The 15,249-nt window shown below is 38.1% G+C and overlaps 5 protein-coding genes across 5 annotated transcripts; 4 read left to right on the top strand and 1 right to left on the bottom strand. All coding sequences in view use genetic code 12, as the record gives it.

Annotated features, from left to right (window-relative positions):
* Positions 1 to 2,181: 2,181 nt before the first annotated feature.
* DASC09_046200 (siderophore transporter) lies at positions 2,182 to 4,032 on the top strand (the record flags this gene model as incomplete). Its single annotated transcript, XM_064998219.1, has 1 exon — positions 2,182 to 4,032. The coding sequence occupies one exon, from the start codon at positions 2,182 to 2,184 to the stop codon at positions 4,030 to 4,032; it is 1,851 nt and encodes a 616-aa protein (XP_064854291.1).
* A 1,899-nt stretch (positions 4,033 to 5,931) lies between these two features.
* Positions 5,932 to 7,731, top strand: DASC09_046190 (leucine-rich repeat domain-containing protein; the record flags this gene model as incomplete). The annotated part of the gene is made up of 1 exon (XM_064998218.1): positions 5,932 to 7,731. The coding sequence occupies one exon, from the start codon at positions 5,932 to 5,934 to the stop codon at positions 7,729 to 7,731; it is 1,800 nt and encodes a 599-aa protein (XP_064854290.1).
* Positions 7,732 to 8,631: 900 nt separating this feature from the next.
* Positions 8,632 to 10,407, bottom strand: MAE1 (malate dehydrogenase (oxaloacetate-decarboxylating); the record flags this gene model as incomplete). The annotated part of the gene is made up of 1 exon (XM_064998217.1): positions 8,632 to 10,407. The coding sequence occupies one exon, from the start codon at positions 10,405 to 10,407 to the stop codon at positions 8,632 to 8,634; it is 1,776 nt and encodes a 591-aa protein (XP_064854289.1).
* A 2,136-nt stretch (positions 10,408 to 12,543) lies between these two features.
* Positions 12,544 to 12,908, top strand: DASC09_046170 (uncharacterized protein; the record flags this gene model as incomplete). Its single annotated transcript, XM_064998216.1, has 2 exons — positions 12,544 to 12,622; positions 12,700 to 12,908. The coding sequence occupies 2 exons, from the start codon at positions 12,544 to 12,546 to the stop codon at positions 12,906 to 12,908; spliced, it is 288 nt and encodes a 95-aa protein (XP_064854288.1).
* Positions 12,909 to 13,733: 825 nt separating this feature from the next.
* Positions 13,734 to 15,020, top strand: FTH1 (Fth1p; the record flags this gene model as incomplete). Its single annotated transcript, XM_064998215.1, has 1 exon — positions 13,734 to 15,020. One exon carries the CDS (start codon positions 13,734 to 13,736, stop codon positions 15,018 to 15,020), a length of 1,287 nt encoding a protein of 428 aa, XP_064854287.1.
* Positions 15,021 to 15,249: the final 229 nt, after the last annotated feature.

Here is a 15,249-nt window from a genome sequence, read left to right as displayed (position 1 = left end):
ATTTGTAAGCAAATACAAAAGCTTAGTAATGTGGTTTTGAGCCATGCAAAAAAAATCAGTAGTTTTATTTAGTATTTTTATTTTTGAAAAAGCAAACTCCCTATTTATATATATATGAATGCATGCAATCTATTTATGGACATGGTAATTGAGAGAAATTGAAAAGCTACCCTCGTTTTCTTGTTTTCCTAGAATAATCACCCAACAAGCTGTGTGATATTTGGCTATACTCAATTCGGCGGAAATCACAATATTTACCTTCAAATATATATAGTAAGGCAGGCACACTTGATATGGTGGCCACCGTTGAAATGTGTTTCTTGAAGTATTACAACCAAAGGACTCAAGACATATATATAAACAATAGTTACGGACTTACATTAAACGAGAATTTCAAGAATGAAAAAAAAAAAAAATATTTATTAATTTATAACTTGTCAGACTGCCACTCACGCCCACCCTAGGAGAACTCCTTCAAAGAAGTATGTTCAGCAGGGTCGAAATCATCGCTCCTTTCTAAAGTTCATATAATAAACCGTCGAACAAAAGAATAGTAAGAAATGTAGATGACTGGATCAACTAGGATCACAGAGCAAGCTATTTTCAAACCTCATTCTAGAGCATGAGGGTTATTGCCTCATCAACCAAGTTGGATTCAGTGGCTCTTTTGAAGAGTCAAAGAGAGACGTTACCTATAGAAATGATCCTACTTTTGAAGGCGTTAGTTTCCTGAATCCAAGCACTTTAGCAACATTTTGGAGAAGGGGAAAAAAAATGGTAATAATACTATTGAAAACAATAGTGAAAAACCATATGGGAGGCTACTTACTGAAGTACGTCGACAAAGAAAGGAAAAAAAATTCAAATGAAGGCTCTAATTAAATTAGAGGATCACAGGCCCTTTATATAGTGCAAAAAGTTGGTCGGCTATGTTACCCGGACAACAAAGAAAATTTTTATGAATTCCTAAAAATAATAATAATAATAAGCTCTTCTGTGACTTTTACGTTGTTTTCTAGTAACGGAATTTCTACCGACGACGGTAATAATTCATGACATGCATTATTGAGATCACTTTAGATAAACCTCATTTCTTTTTTTGTTCTCTTTCTACTTTGGTAGAGATTTCGCTTCTCGAACATTAAAGTTTAGTTGCACTTTAGACTAAAGCCTCAATAACTTCTGCAAGATCTTCTAAAATGCACCCTTGGACAAAAAGAAAGTAGTGAAGCCTGTGTATCCAAGAACTTATTATGCATTTAAATGGTGCTATGCTTATGCTATGATAAATGCTGTAAAGTACTAACCTCAATTTTTCAATAGCTGTCTGTATATTGATTGGACTTAAGGCGAGTGTTGAAGATCTTTTAAATCTCCAATGTTTTGTTTGTATACGATCTTCACCGTTAGATCTCTTTTATTTTTTTTTATTTTTTTTTTTAAATTCATGTAATGTTGCCTCTCTTCTGGCTTTTCGTCAAAGATTTCTCATTTCTTTTTGTTTTGTTGATAAATTTCACCTCTTTGCCAATACTGGTAATGAGAAGGAAAAAAAAAAATTTTTTTCTCTTGTGACTATTCCAGTTAAAAAAAAAGTGGGTTAATAGTCAATACTAACACAATGAAACAGTTTCATTGCAAATGATTATTAAACATTCACCACTATCAATCTCGTTTACCTCTAATTACAGGCAGTTGAATTGTGCAAAAGCCCTCCCCACTCCCCACTCCCCACTGATATTTTAGATAAAAAAGCATGCATGCTGTAGATGTATGTATACAGGGTGTGAAATAAATAACAACAACTGGAAACGTTTAGTATTACTATTATTACATGACACACAAGAATAACCATTTACGGAAAATAGAGAACGACAAAAAAAAAAATTACTGAATATTGCCTCTACCAAGTGAAAAGGAAAAGGCAAAGAAAAGTTTAAAATTCGTTCTATTCTTTTTTTTTTTTTTCTTTTATGTTTTTGCATGTCAGCAAAGCTTGAAGAGATTTTCTTTTCTTTGCACATTTCGTATTCATAAAATACACCCCAACCGTTTCAGCCACATTATAAAATACTTGGTTACTCTCTCCCTTTAAACCCCAATTAATTAAAAAAAAAAAAAAAAAAAAGAAGCTCTCTCAATAATTTAAGTCTCGAATTGTGTACTTTTTGCCAATCAAGCATGAGTGAAAGTGACAATAAATCCGTAGGTGCGGAGCACCAACAACCACACACTCCGACCAAATCTATTGGGATTAGAAAAGTCGAAGTGTTGTCGGCCCAATATGGTGATTGGAAGCTCAGAATATTACTCTTCATTTCAATTTTCTTTGTCGCGTACACATATTCCATCGATGCCACTTTCAGAAGCCTTGCCCAACCATTAGCCACCGCTAGTTACGCTGAGCACTCTTTGATGTCGACGGTTAATGTCATTCGTGGGGTGGTGGCGGCAGCAGCCCAACCAACTTATGCCAGATTATCCGATAGGTTCGGACGTTTGGAATTATTCTTGCTTGCCATTGTGTTTTACGTGATTGGTACCATCATCCAATCTCAAGCGACCAACGTCAACAAGTTTGCTGGTGGGGCGGTGATGTACCAAATCGGTTACACCGGGGTGATTGCCATTATCCAGATCATTCTTGCGGATTTCTCAAACTTGAATTGGAGATTGACAGCGTCGTTTATCCCGGCGTTGCCATTTATTATCAACACTTGGGTCAGTGGGGATATGACTTCGAGTTTGTATGCCCATCATGGATGGAGTTATTCGGTTTGGATCTTTGCGATTATCTTCCCATGCTCTTGTATTCCTTTGGTATTGTGCTTTATCCATATGCACATCAAGGCCAGGTCCACCGAAGAATGGCAAGCAATCACCGAAGAAGAGTCATTGGAAAACGAGAAAACTCATAAGTGGAACTCCTTCACCGATAACGTGGCGGTCAAGTACTTTTGGGATTTGGACATCGTGGGGATTTTGCTTATTATTTGTGTGTTAGGGTTCATTTTGGTGCCGTTCACTTTGGCGGGTGGGATCCATGACAATTGGAAGAAAGCATCGACGATTGCCCCATTGGTCATTGGGTTTGTCCTTATTCCGGTATTTATTGTTTGGGAAGGCGAATTTGCTAAAACCCCAATCATCCCATTCCCACTCTTGAAAGACCGTGGGGTCTGGTCAGCATTGATCATTGCCATCTTCATTGATTTGATTTGGTACATGCCTAACGATTACATGTACACGGTGTTGATTGTCGGGATGAACGCTTCGGTGAAAGCGGCCACCAGAATCGTTTCGTTGTACTCTTTTGTTTCCGTGATCACCGGTCCACTCGTGGGGTTGTTGGTGGTTAAAGTTAGAAGAGTTAAAGGGTTTATTGTTTTTGGGGTGGTGATGTGGCTTGTGGCCCTCGGGATCTTATTACACTTCCGTGGGGATAATGACGGGACCACCGAATCCCAAAAGTTCCTCGATGGGGTCATTGGTGGGTTGTGCTTGATGGGGTTCGGGGCCGGTTTCTTTACCTATTCTACCCAGGTGTCGATTTCTTCGGTGACGTCGCACGAACATATGGCCACCGTACTTTGTTTATACTTGTCGTTCTATAATATCGGGATGGCGATCGGGGCTAGTGTTTCTGGAGCCATTTGGACTAATAAGATGCCTGGCTACCTTAATAAGGAGTTCCTTAAGCTTGGGCTCACCCAAGAGTTGGCGGATAGTGCTTACCTGGACCCATTTAGCTTTATAGTCACTTATCCATGGGGATCTTCTGCGAGAATCGCGGTGGTTCAGGCTTACGCCGAAACCCAGAGGTTGTTGTGTATTGTTGGGTTGGTGTTATGTGTTCCATTGTTGGCGACAACGCTTTTCTTGAGAGATCATAAATTGGATAATGTTCAATCTTTGGAATTGGTGGATCCAGAAAAGGCCATCGAAGAAGAAAAGAAAGGCGAAGTGGTGGTGAACAATTATGATGAAGATTATATTGTCAGATTTTTGAAAAAGTTGGTTTTTCGCAAATGAGAAGAGATATATATAGATAGAGAGAGAGAGAGAGAGAGAGAGAGTGTGTGTGTGTGTGTGTGTGTGTGTGTGTGTGTGAGGGAGAGATATATAGATAGATGCATGGATAGATAGATAGAGTGATTATTATATTTTTTTTCTTTTTCTTTTTCTTTTACCTTGTTAATTTTATTGTTTTTATTATTATTTAGTTCTATTGTAATTAGATTATTTTCTGGTTTTAGAGATTAGATCATCATCGTTAATATGTTAGACCCTGTATCATTAACATTGGCTATGATGGGATGGGCTTGTGAACAGGATATCAACATCCAATGAATGAAGCGTAGAACTGTTTCAATATTTTACAATAACAGCAAAATGAGTGAAAAGGGAACTTTACTGGGCTCCATATGTATGTTGTTGGTGGATGCTTGGCAATACAATAATAGGGGAGGGGGATAGATACCCTTAAATGCAACGATGGCAAATAATAATAATAATAAATAATAATAATAATAATAATAATAATAATAATAATAATGATTACAGCAATCAAGAGATATGAGGAAATATACTAATCTAATGATTGTGGCTTGGTATATAGCTAAGACTAAGACTTAGTTATTAGTTATTAGATGTTAGAGGTCTCATTCTAGTCAGGTAATGGACGCAGTTAAATTGGGATTGGGTGCACACGGTTAAATGACGGACGGCACGGATAAATCAAGGGGGAGCACGGCTTAATGTGATGGAGCCAAAAAACAAAAATCTTTATCGCACGCGCACTGGAAATAAATGGCTTATCAGTATTATCATCATCTATCAAAAAAAAAAAAAGATAATTGTAGAAGATACACGATGATTAAGTAAGGAAGGGGGGGGGGGGAGGGGAAGCGAATCATGATGGTAATATTAATAATAATAATAATAATAATAATAATAATAAGAGTGTAATTTAACAGCCATCCTTGTAGAATGGCGGTATTTTAAAATTCTAAACTTTGATTGCAAGGATCAACCAAACCAAATTTCTGATACGATGATACTGTTATTTCTTATTTGTTTTTTGTTTGTTTGCTTGCTTGGTTGACCAATTAATTGACCAATTGGTGGACATCGGAACGCGACCCCCCCCCTTAAAGTAGCTATGTTTTGCCACACAGAAAAAAAAGCAAAACACAAAGGGGGAACTGGTGGGTGGTGGTGTGGTAAGTTGAGATATAATAGATGTCAATGTACATATACACTGCTATTCTTCAGTGATTGCCGGATCTCATTGATGTTGTGGAAGAGTATTAAATTTTGCCTCTTTCCACATATTAAGTTTCTGTGGGTTGAGGTGTGTATTCAATCAAGATCTGAGAAATCTTCTGGGATTATTTTCACTTTTAATTTTCTTTTCTTCCTCCTCCTCCTCCTCCTCCTCCTCCTTCTTTTTTAATCTGGTGTGTGTGGCACTCGCTTGTATATTATTATTATTATATTATTCTCCACGTAGAGTGATATACAATAACCATATATACCACCAGATATCAACAATAAATAAATAAATAAATAAATAAATAATAACAATAATAATAATAATAATAATAGTCACTGAGGAGTGAAGTGAGTGCACCTGCACCACCAGCACGGTCGCTTCCATTCTCGAGAATTCGCACCAATTTTTTTTTTTTGTTCTCTTTTTTTTTTTTCCAGGAAGATCATCGCTGCACCGCCATTTTTAAGGTTATTTTTATAATATCACCGTAATTATTGGGTGCCACAAGGAGTCAACCTATTTCATCTGGTATCACTTAATATATAAACATATATATATATATCACATATATATGGGTGGTATACCCAATATTTTCTAACCTTTATCACCTCGATATACACTCCCTTCGCCCACCCTATATCTCTCTCTCTCGTTAAATGTCACTTGGTCAGCTCCCTTCAGAAATCCTTTGCCAAATCTTTGGTTACGTCCAAGATACCCGACAATTGTTGAAGATCCATCAAACCATCCCCCATCATGAAATCAAGAAATGTATCGAACTCCATCTTTTCAAAGAAGTCCAACTATGTAGCTGGGAATGCTTCCACGGCCACTACTACCAATCCACCATCGGTGACGACAATGACTTGGAAATCCGATTGATCGATTCCAAAAATTCCCCCTCTTCCATCTTGATAAATGTCGACACCCTCAGCTTCGAAAAACTATCGCGGTACAAACATAACGTGAAAAACATCACCATTCCCAACCATTATCGTGGCGATATGCCCGAGTTTTTCAAGCTGAAAATCGCCGAGTTCATCAACACTTTACCCCAACTACAGAGCCTTGTCACTTATTACCAACTACCCCCGATCGCCACCCCAATAATCTCCCTTGTTGAGCACCATAACCCTTCCAATTTACAGAATTATAATCTTTCCCGTTTGAAATACTTGCAAACCAAGTCTGGTAACCAAATGTCAGAACCCATCAAAGCCCCTGAATTGCAAACTTTGTCCACCACCATTTGTTTGAAAACCCTTGACGGTACCACTTGGAAATCGTCTCCCAAACTCAGGGAGCTCGGCATCAACTCCATGAAAAAATTGAATTGTCAGCAGTTGAACCATGAAAATTTCCAAAGCCTACAAAAGATAAAGATCTCCCAGTGGGATTCCGACTCAATGATGATGTTTGAAATCGTGGGGACTTGGAATTTGGATAAGTTGCGGATTTTCTCGTTTGATGGCAACCATAAAAAAATCAGCGACTCTAGCTTGTCGAAAGTCATTAGTGGTCTGAAAAATATCGATCAATTGAACTTGACCAGGTGTTCGTATCATAGCATGGACGAATTGCTGACCCCTTTAAAACACTTGAAGAATCTACACTCGTTGGATTTGACCGGTAACAAAATCAGCGCATTTTGTATGTTGGAAAATTCCAACTTGCACAACCTCTGCTTGAACGACAACAAAATTAATGACCTCAAGAATTTCCAATACCACCAAGATTTACAAGTGTTGCAATTGTCGAAAAACCATATTTTACAATTACAACATTTGGATAATTTGCAACAGCTCAAGGTGTTAGATTTATCCTTCAATAAGATCTACAAGATCCAGAATCTTGAGACTTTGACCAACTTGGAAACCTTGGACCTTCTGCATTGCTACATCAAGACCATCGAGGGGTTATCGACCCTCACCAACCTCAAGCATTTAAACTTGAACCATAACCATCATATCAAATCCATCGAGAACTTGGAAACTTTGACCAACCTCACCCATTTATCATTATCTTACACCCTGATTGGGAAAATCGACAATTTGCACTCGTTGACCAATTTGGTCAAGCTCGAATTATCCAACAATAGATTCACTATCGTCGAGAACCTACAGAATTTGCTCAATCTTCAAACCCTTGATTTGCTGAAAAACCAGGGTCAATTGGACGTGGCACGGTTCGCCAACTTGAAGAAACTTCGTAATATCGATCTTTCCGGGGGGTGCCAGTTGATCAATTTACAGTCGTTGCGGAAATTACCCAATCTTTGGAGGTTGAATTTAACCGATAGTTCATGGCACTCTCAAGATCTCACCTGGTTGAAAGATCGTAACATTGATTTATGTGGCGTTACTATTGCCGATCACAACAATAATGCTGGTGGTGGTGTGGGAAGTATGGCATCAAGATTCTTTTCCGCGTTATTCGATTATATTTTGATCTATTGATATTTACTAAATAAATATAATTTAGATTAAGAAAAAAAAGTTTTTAGTTTTTTCAATTGTTTTTTTTTTTTGTTTATCATTTTTCATTTTAATTCTTTCCATTACTTTTTATTTTTTGGTGGCTTATTTATTTATTTATTCATTTATTTACTTATTTATTTATTTATTTATTTATTTATTTATTTATTTATTTATTTATTTTGCTTGTTTGCTTGTTTGCTTTTCTGGTTTATATCATTTCTTTATACCCATTCTATCGGTTGTTGTATTTCCAACATTCTTCTATATTCGCTTTTCTTTGCTGAACATTCTTATTATTATGAATATATTCTATCGGTTATGTTCCAATCTTTGTAGAGAAAAACTAAGGAATGGTATGTATGAACCCACCCATTTTCACTGGATCCTTGGGGAGGACCTAATAATAATAATAATAATAATAATAATAATAATAATAATAATAATAATAATAATAATAATAATAATAATAATAATAATAATAATAATAATAATAATAATAATAATAATAATAATAATAATAATATTATGATGTTTCAATTATACAAGATCATCCATCTTTAAATTCCCCTCTCCCCCAAAAATCTTCACATACACTACAAAACTTCACAAAATCATTATAAAAAATTATACGGAATATTAATTACTTATTATAACTTTGTATATATGACTCAATAATGCGAGTATATGAGAAAAGTATATCATAGTGGGGAAAAAACCATGTTTTTTTTTTGTTTTTTTTTCCTATTGTAGATTAGAGGCAACAACCAACGCCAAAATATAATGATAATGATAAAAAAACCAATGCAAAAACAATCTTAAAATGATGCGAAAGATAGCAAATGAAACAAAAAAGAAAAAGAAAAACAAGCAGCCACCTGCTTAATGTTGGTGGGTGTGGATTTCTGGAGAATGTTCAACTCTAATCAAGTCTCTGTACTTTGGTCTCCACATTTGAGATTTCACCCATTCATGAGCGGCGTCATAATCTCTTGGAACCTTGACCTTTCCATCATTTTCAACTCTGGCCAATCCTTCATTCACAGCTTGCAACATCACGGCAGTGGCAATTCTAGAAGAACATTCGACAATTTGTTCCACTGGCGGCAAAAGACCAGCCTTAGGGTCGACCTTCTTTGGAGAAAGTTTGGCCAATTCATCAACAGCAGCACTAATCATCTTTTCACTAATTTCACTAGCTCTACTCAACACCGCACCGAGACCAATACCTGGGAATGAGAAACAATTGTTGTTTTCGGATGAAACGTACCCATTGACCGGCTTGAATGGAGACCCAGTGGCCACCAAGGCATTGTTGTCGGTCCATTCCATAAGATCCTTTGGAGTGGCTTCGTGAAGTCTGGTTGGGTTAGACAATGGGAAAATAATTGGTTGTGGGTTGTGAGCGTACATCTCCTTGACAACTTCTTCGGTAAATGATCCTGGTCTAGTAGAACAGCCAATAAGAATCGTTGGCTTGACTTTAGAAACCACTTGCAAAAGTGATTTGGTGTCAACCCCTTCCCAATCACTGGCACGGTCGGCATAAATGAGTTGATCTTCACTGGCCAAAGTCGAGTCCATGGAATCAATAATAAGACCATGACGATCAATACAGTGGATCTTTGATCTGGCTTGTTCTTCGGTGGCACCATGAGTGTGCATATGGGAGACAATTTGGTCAGCAATCCCAAGACCAGCAGAACCCGAGCCAAAAATGACAATCTTAGAGTCGAGCAATTCACGCTTGGTAAAGTTCAAAGCAGCAATAATCGAGGCCATGACCACGGCACCAGTCCCTTGGATGTCATCGTTGAAGCATGGGAGCTCTTTACGATAACGTTTCAACAAGTTTCTGGCGTTACCAACCCCGAAATCTTCAAAATGCACAATGGCATTAGGGAAAAGCTTCTTGACTGATTGCATGAAAACATCGGCAAATTCATAGTAAGCTTCCCCAGTGACTCTTGGGAAACGGTTACCCATGTAGAGTTCATCATTGGCCAATTCTTGGTTGTTAGTACCGACATCTAGACAAATTGGAATACCACGGCCTGGGTGAATACCACCACAAAGGGTCATCAACGCCAATTTGGAAATGGCGATACGGACCCCACCGGCACCTTGGTCACCAATCCCAAGAATACCTTCACCATCGGAAACGACAATATAATCAACATCCTTATCTTGACCAAAGGCAGCCAATCTTTTTTCGACAGACTGAGGGTCGGTGATATCCAAGAAACAACCTTCTGGTCTTCTAAAACGGTGACTGTAGGCAGCAATGGCATCACCTTCGGTTGGAGTGTAAATAATTGGCAACAATTCTCTGACATGACGGCGTACCAATTCGTAAAACAAAACTTTATTCTGTTGTCTCATACTGGTACAAAAGTCATTCTTGGCAAGAGGGGTCTTGAGGAAAGATAGTTGCTTGTAAGCTCTTTCAACTTGTTCGTCAAGGTTGTTGATTTGTGGGGGGAGCAAGCCTTCAAGACCAAAGGCCAATCTTTCTTGTTTTGTAAAAGCAGACCCTTTATTGAAAAGAGGAGAGTTCAACAATTGGAAACCGGTCAAGCAACATTCGATAGGGCCTTGCGCAGACAATCTTGTCTGTTTTGGTTGCTGTGGTTTGTAGGCACTTTCACTATAAGTCATCTTGTGTATTTTGATTATTATTATGTTATATTTTGGTGTGATTTGGGGAATCAAGAGGAAGTGAGAGATATAATAATAAAATTGACAAAAAAAAAAAATAGAAAAAGAAAAGACTACTCTTTACGTATTGTATATATTGTGTGAGGAATCATGGAGGATTATATACTTCTCACCCACCCACTACTGAGGGGAGCAGAGAGAGAGAGATGAGTAGTGCGAGTAGTCGACGGTTGGAAAAAAAAAAAAAAAAAAAATTCACCCGTAGATGCCCGAGGTTTTCCTGTGGCCGGAGTACTCCGAAGGCAGTATGCGGCGCCGAGGCAACGACCCTATTGATCGCTGTTAGTTGTGTTGTGTTGTGCTGTAGTTGTTGTTAGTTTGGCTGTTATTGATATATCATCATTATGATTATTACTACTACTTCTACTATTATTATTATTTGGAAAGAAAGATACATATTAGAGAGATGGCATTTTATAGGATATAGATTCCCATTTGTCTACAATTTTGGGTGTGTCTGGTGCTCCGGTTTGCTCCCGTCAGAAAGGGGCCGCTTTGACGTGGAAACACGGAAGAATTTTTTTTTTCCTGTTGTAACGATATGACAATAGAAATAAATGTATAACATTTAGTAAATGCGATGGCTGTAACCTCTTGTTTGGTTCATGTTGCGGGGCGACTACCGATCGTCGATGAAACAGCTGATGTGATGCCTATATGTTTAATATTTACCGATAGTGTAGAGTGCTTATTAGCATACTTATTTCATTAACCAGAGACATCCATCGAAGGTTATGTTATGCCTCTGTTGAGTACTCCGTTTGTGCGTTACGTAATCACTTCTAAGGTGTTTACTTGTCTACCCCACCAAAAAAAAAAAAGAAAAAAGAAAGAAAGAAAGAAAAAAATTCTTCTTTGTCGATCTGCATTCACCCTGTATCACGTGGATGTGGGGTGTGTGTAGTGAAGAAAGAAAGAAAGAAAGAAAGAAAGAAAGAAAGAAATTGTGTTCCGTGGGCTGTCGATATTTGTTGTTTAGCGAGGGTCACCTTCTCAACAAAAAAGAAGATCAGTTGCAAGTGACGGTATCCGGGAGGAGAAACGCTGTAGCATCATCATCAACAAAAAAAAAAACACCCTCCCCGATAAAAAAAAAACGTCTAATTTGATCGGGAGATACAATGCAAGGTCACATGACAATTGGCATGTCACCCGATACGAAGTAAGCTGTCAATAATTTATCGCTTTGAGGTTATTTCCCTCAACATTGGCCGCCACCATACAATTGTAAGTATCCTACGATATAGTAAGTAGTGTATATTTATTATACCAGGAACATTGTTCATTTGAACTGTCATGACAGCCGGTGATATTCTTGTATATCCTATATCCCCTCCCCCTCCCCCTCCTCAACACCGTCTGATGGTTCTGTCGCTCGCTGTCGCCGATGGTCCGGCGGCGTGCTTCTGAAAAAGGAAAGTTAGAATTTGGACACCTGGTGATTTTTCCGTCTCCACCAGCCTGTGTGGAGGACGAAAAGTTATGCAGCTGCCTATTTCTCTCAACATGGATGGCATCAGATCCCCCCACTCCACCCGGTACGTCCCTTCTTCTTCTTCTTCTAATTATGCCATATCGTACGTCAGAGAGAGAGAGAGAGAGAGAGAGACTCATATATTACTTCATACCGCAGAGTGAATGTGTATCATCATGTATCTTGGTGTTTCTTCAATTGTGCTACTCCCTCCCCCCCTGGTCTCAGTAAACTTCACAGCATTTATTGAAGCTTCTCATCAGCAAAAAGAAAAATGCCTCGATAAGACAACACATCAACGGCGATAAAACTACGATGCGTACGGCCAAGTCCGGGGGGAACAGCACTGGTTACTGTTGACGGTTTATTCATCATCATATATTTTATTATTCTTCTATTTATCCTTCATTTTTCATTATTCTTCTATTGCTAGACAGATCTTGCAGCAGTAGTATCTTGTGACATATTACCATTAGTAAATCGCTACAGTTTTCATTCCAGGACAAAAAAAGAAAGATGGGTGTGACAGTCAGTGGCCCTAATTCACAATCTGTAACCCACTTTTTTGATCTTGATAATAGATCTTCTAATCAGTGCTAAAAATGAAGACAACAGATGCAAATATTAATACTCCAGGCATCGATAAAAATGGGAAGAGCGAAAACACTACTCTCCTTAGGAGTATATACTTCTACAGAGCTCATAGTTAGGGGATCGGTGAAAGATCTATGAATAACATTCACTCATAGCCTTTATAGCAAAGCAAATGCTTTGTGTAACGTTTTGTGACTTCAAAGAGAAAAAATTTGATCCTTTACGACCTTCCATTATTGGAAAAATGATCTCTGAAATCAACGGTCTAAAAGAAAAGTTGTCCGCTAATACTTCCAAGATTGTTATGCTATCAATGTTTCAGCGATGCTTATCTGAGCTGCCAATTTTCTTATTCATGTTTGAAACACAATAGACTATTTATTATTCCATATTGGATGTTTGAGTTTACTTTGTGTTTCTTGTTAATGATTCAACCAACCAGTTCAAAATCAAATCTATCTAGTCTTTGAGGACTATTATTATCCTTCTTCTTTACCCCTTGTGGGATCTTTCACAAAAGCAGATTTTTGATTATTTATACTGTGCCCTGTTTCATTCCAAAACAACCTGGATCAGTTATCATGATACAAAATTGTTCATATGGTGGTCGCCAAATGAAAAAAAAAAAAAAAGCAAAATTACAGGGGCATACTTCAAGATAATAAATCAATCATACATCAAGCTCTTAAGGTAATACCTGTTGGGTCATGGAGTGGGATAATGCTCTTTTTTTTTTTTTTTTGAGAGGGCAGCTCTCTTGAAATAGTATTTTTGGGATCTAGCACCATGTTAAACAAATTGAACACCCACGTATCAAGACATATCTATCTATCTATCTAATGGAGATGAGACTGTTGTCTAATAATAAAAAGAAGGTAATTCGGTAGAAAAGCACTTTCCCAGGGTGCAGCACCCGGCACCTCTCTCAGATACTCGAACTATTTAAATGAAATCGCTCTATGCGGGAGTTCCCCCCCATATTTGTCAATTTATCTGCTTCTTTTTATTGTGATTACTGAGAATTTTTTGCTAACTGAACTCATAGGAAACAGTTGATAGAGGGAATCACGAATTGAAGGGTTCAGAATTTTTTAACAGTCTCCCGTTTTTTTTTTTTTTTTTTCCTAAACAAAAATTAACCTTGTCCTCCCCCCTGATAAAACTGAGGATTAATATCATACAACACAAACCATAAACAATGATCTTAGGAGAGTATTTCTCCATAAACATTTTTTTCATTCTCTTTAGAGAAACTCTTGAATGTGTAATTATTGTCTCAGTTCTTCTCGCGTTTCTTGAACAAAACGCTTCGAAGACCAAGAACAATACAAGCTCATCTCAAGACCCATCATCGTCCAATGGTGAATACGAAGATGCTGACGCCTTGTCCCTTAATGAAGCAAACAGTACTGCTGAGGCTGCCATGCTTCGTAAGCTACGATTGCAAGTTTGGCTTGGGGCGTTCAGCGGGGTGGTTGTCTGTCTTTTAATTGGTGGTTTATTCATCCTAACGTTTTACGCTTTAAAAATCGATCTTTGGGCAAAATCCGAACATTATTGGGAGGCGGTGTTCTCAATTGCTGCCTCTATCATTATTTCCATCATGGGATTTGGAATGCTTCAATTGAACAAGCTTGAGCGGAAATGGCACGCCAAATTGGGCCACATCTTGAGCGCGGTATCCCAGAGTGACGATATGATGGTCAGAGCTTCGCTGCGGTACTTGTACGCTGATTCTGGAGCCTCATTTATCGATAAATTGAAGCACAGGGCTTGGATGTGGAATCGTGGTGCGAAGAGATTTGCCTCCCGTAATATCTTGTTCATTTTACCGTTCGTGACTACTTTACGAGAATGTCTCGAATCCATCTTGTTTATCGGGGGTATTGGTGTCACCGAAGAAGCCCTGACTTATTTGCTTTCCATCATTTTGGGAATTGCCGTGGGCACTGCCATTGGGTTGTTTGTGTATCACAGCGGAACTTCTTCGGTGTCGTCTCAACGGTTCATGGTGTATTCCACTGCATTGCTCTATATTCTCGCGGCAGGATTAATGGCCAAAGGGATATGGCAGCTTGAATTGCAAAAATTTATTGATAAATGTGGGGGGCTCGACGTTTCAGAAGTCGGTTCAGGCCCTGGATCGTACGATATCGACAACCTGGTATGGCATGTGAATTGCTGTAATGGTGAAGCTGATGGTCCTTGGATGATTGCCACCGCGATCTTTGGCTGGACTAATAGCGCCACCTATGGAAGTGTTACTGCTTACATTGTTTACTGGTTGGTGGTCTCTGGAGTGTTCCATTGCATTAAATACGAGAATAAGCACGGGTATTATCCGATTCTCCCAATACGCTGGCAATTGAAAAAAATCAAGAAGAATTTCGCGTTGGAGAATAATTTGAAAAAGGATAATGGATTGACTGGTATCAACAGTGGTGGATCCAGACCTTCGGAAGACAGTACGAGCCGCTTATTGTAAGCATTAACTTACGATCTTTTCCCCTGATTTTACATTTATCGAAGCTTTTTATTTGTGATTTTACATTATTCCAGCTTTATTTGAAAGTTTCTTATTATTATTTTTTTTTTTTTTTGTTTTTTCTCTTAAGGAATTACTTTGTTTTCTGGGCATCTTCTTACTTTTCTCATTGCAGAGATAGACTCTCTTACATATATATATTTCATATGTTGGTTTCTTCGACAACTTT

The sequence above is a fragment of the Saccharomycopsis crataegensis genome (genome assembly GCF_037102585.1).
Source record: "Saccharomycopsis crataegensis DNA, jcf7180000000084, whole genome shotgun sequence".
Taxonomy (NCBI): Eukaryota; Fungi; Ascomycota; class Saccharomycetes; order Ascoideales; family Saccharomycopsidaceae; genus Saccharomycopsis; species Saccharomycopsis crataegensis.
Note: the sequence above shows the minus strand (reverse complement) of the source record. Positions and strands in the feature narration are given on the sequence as shown.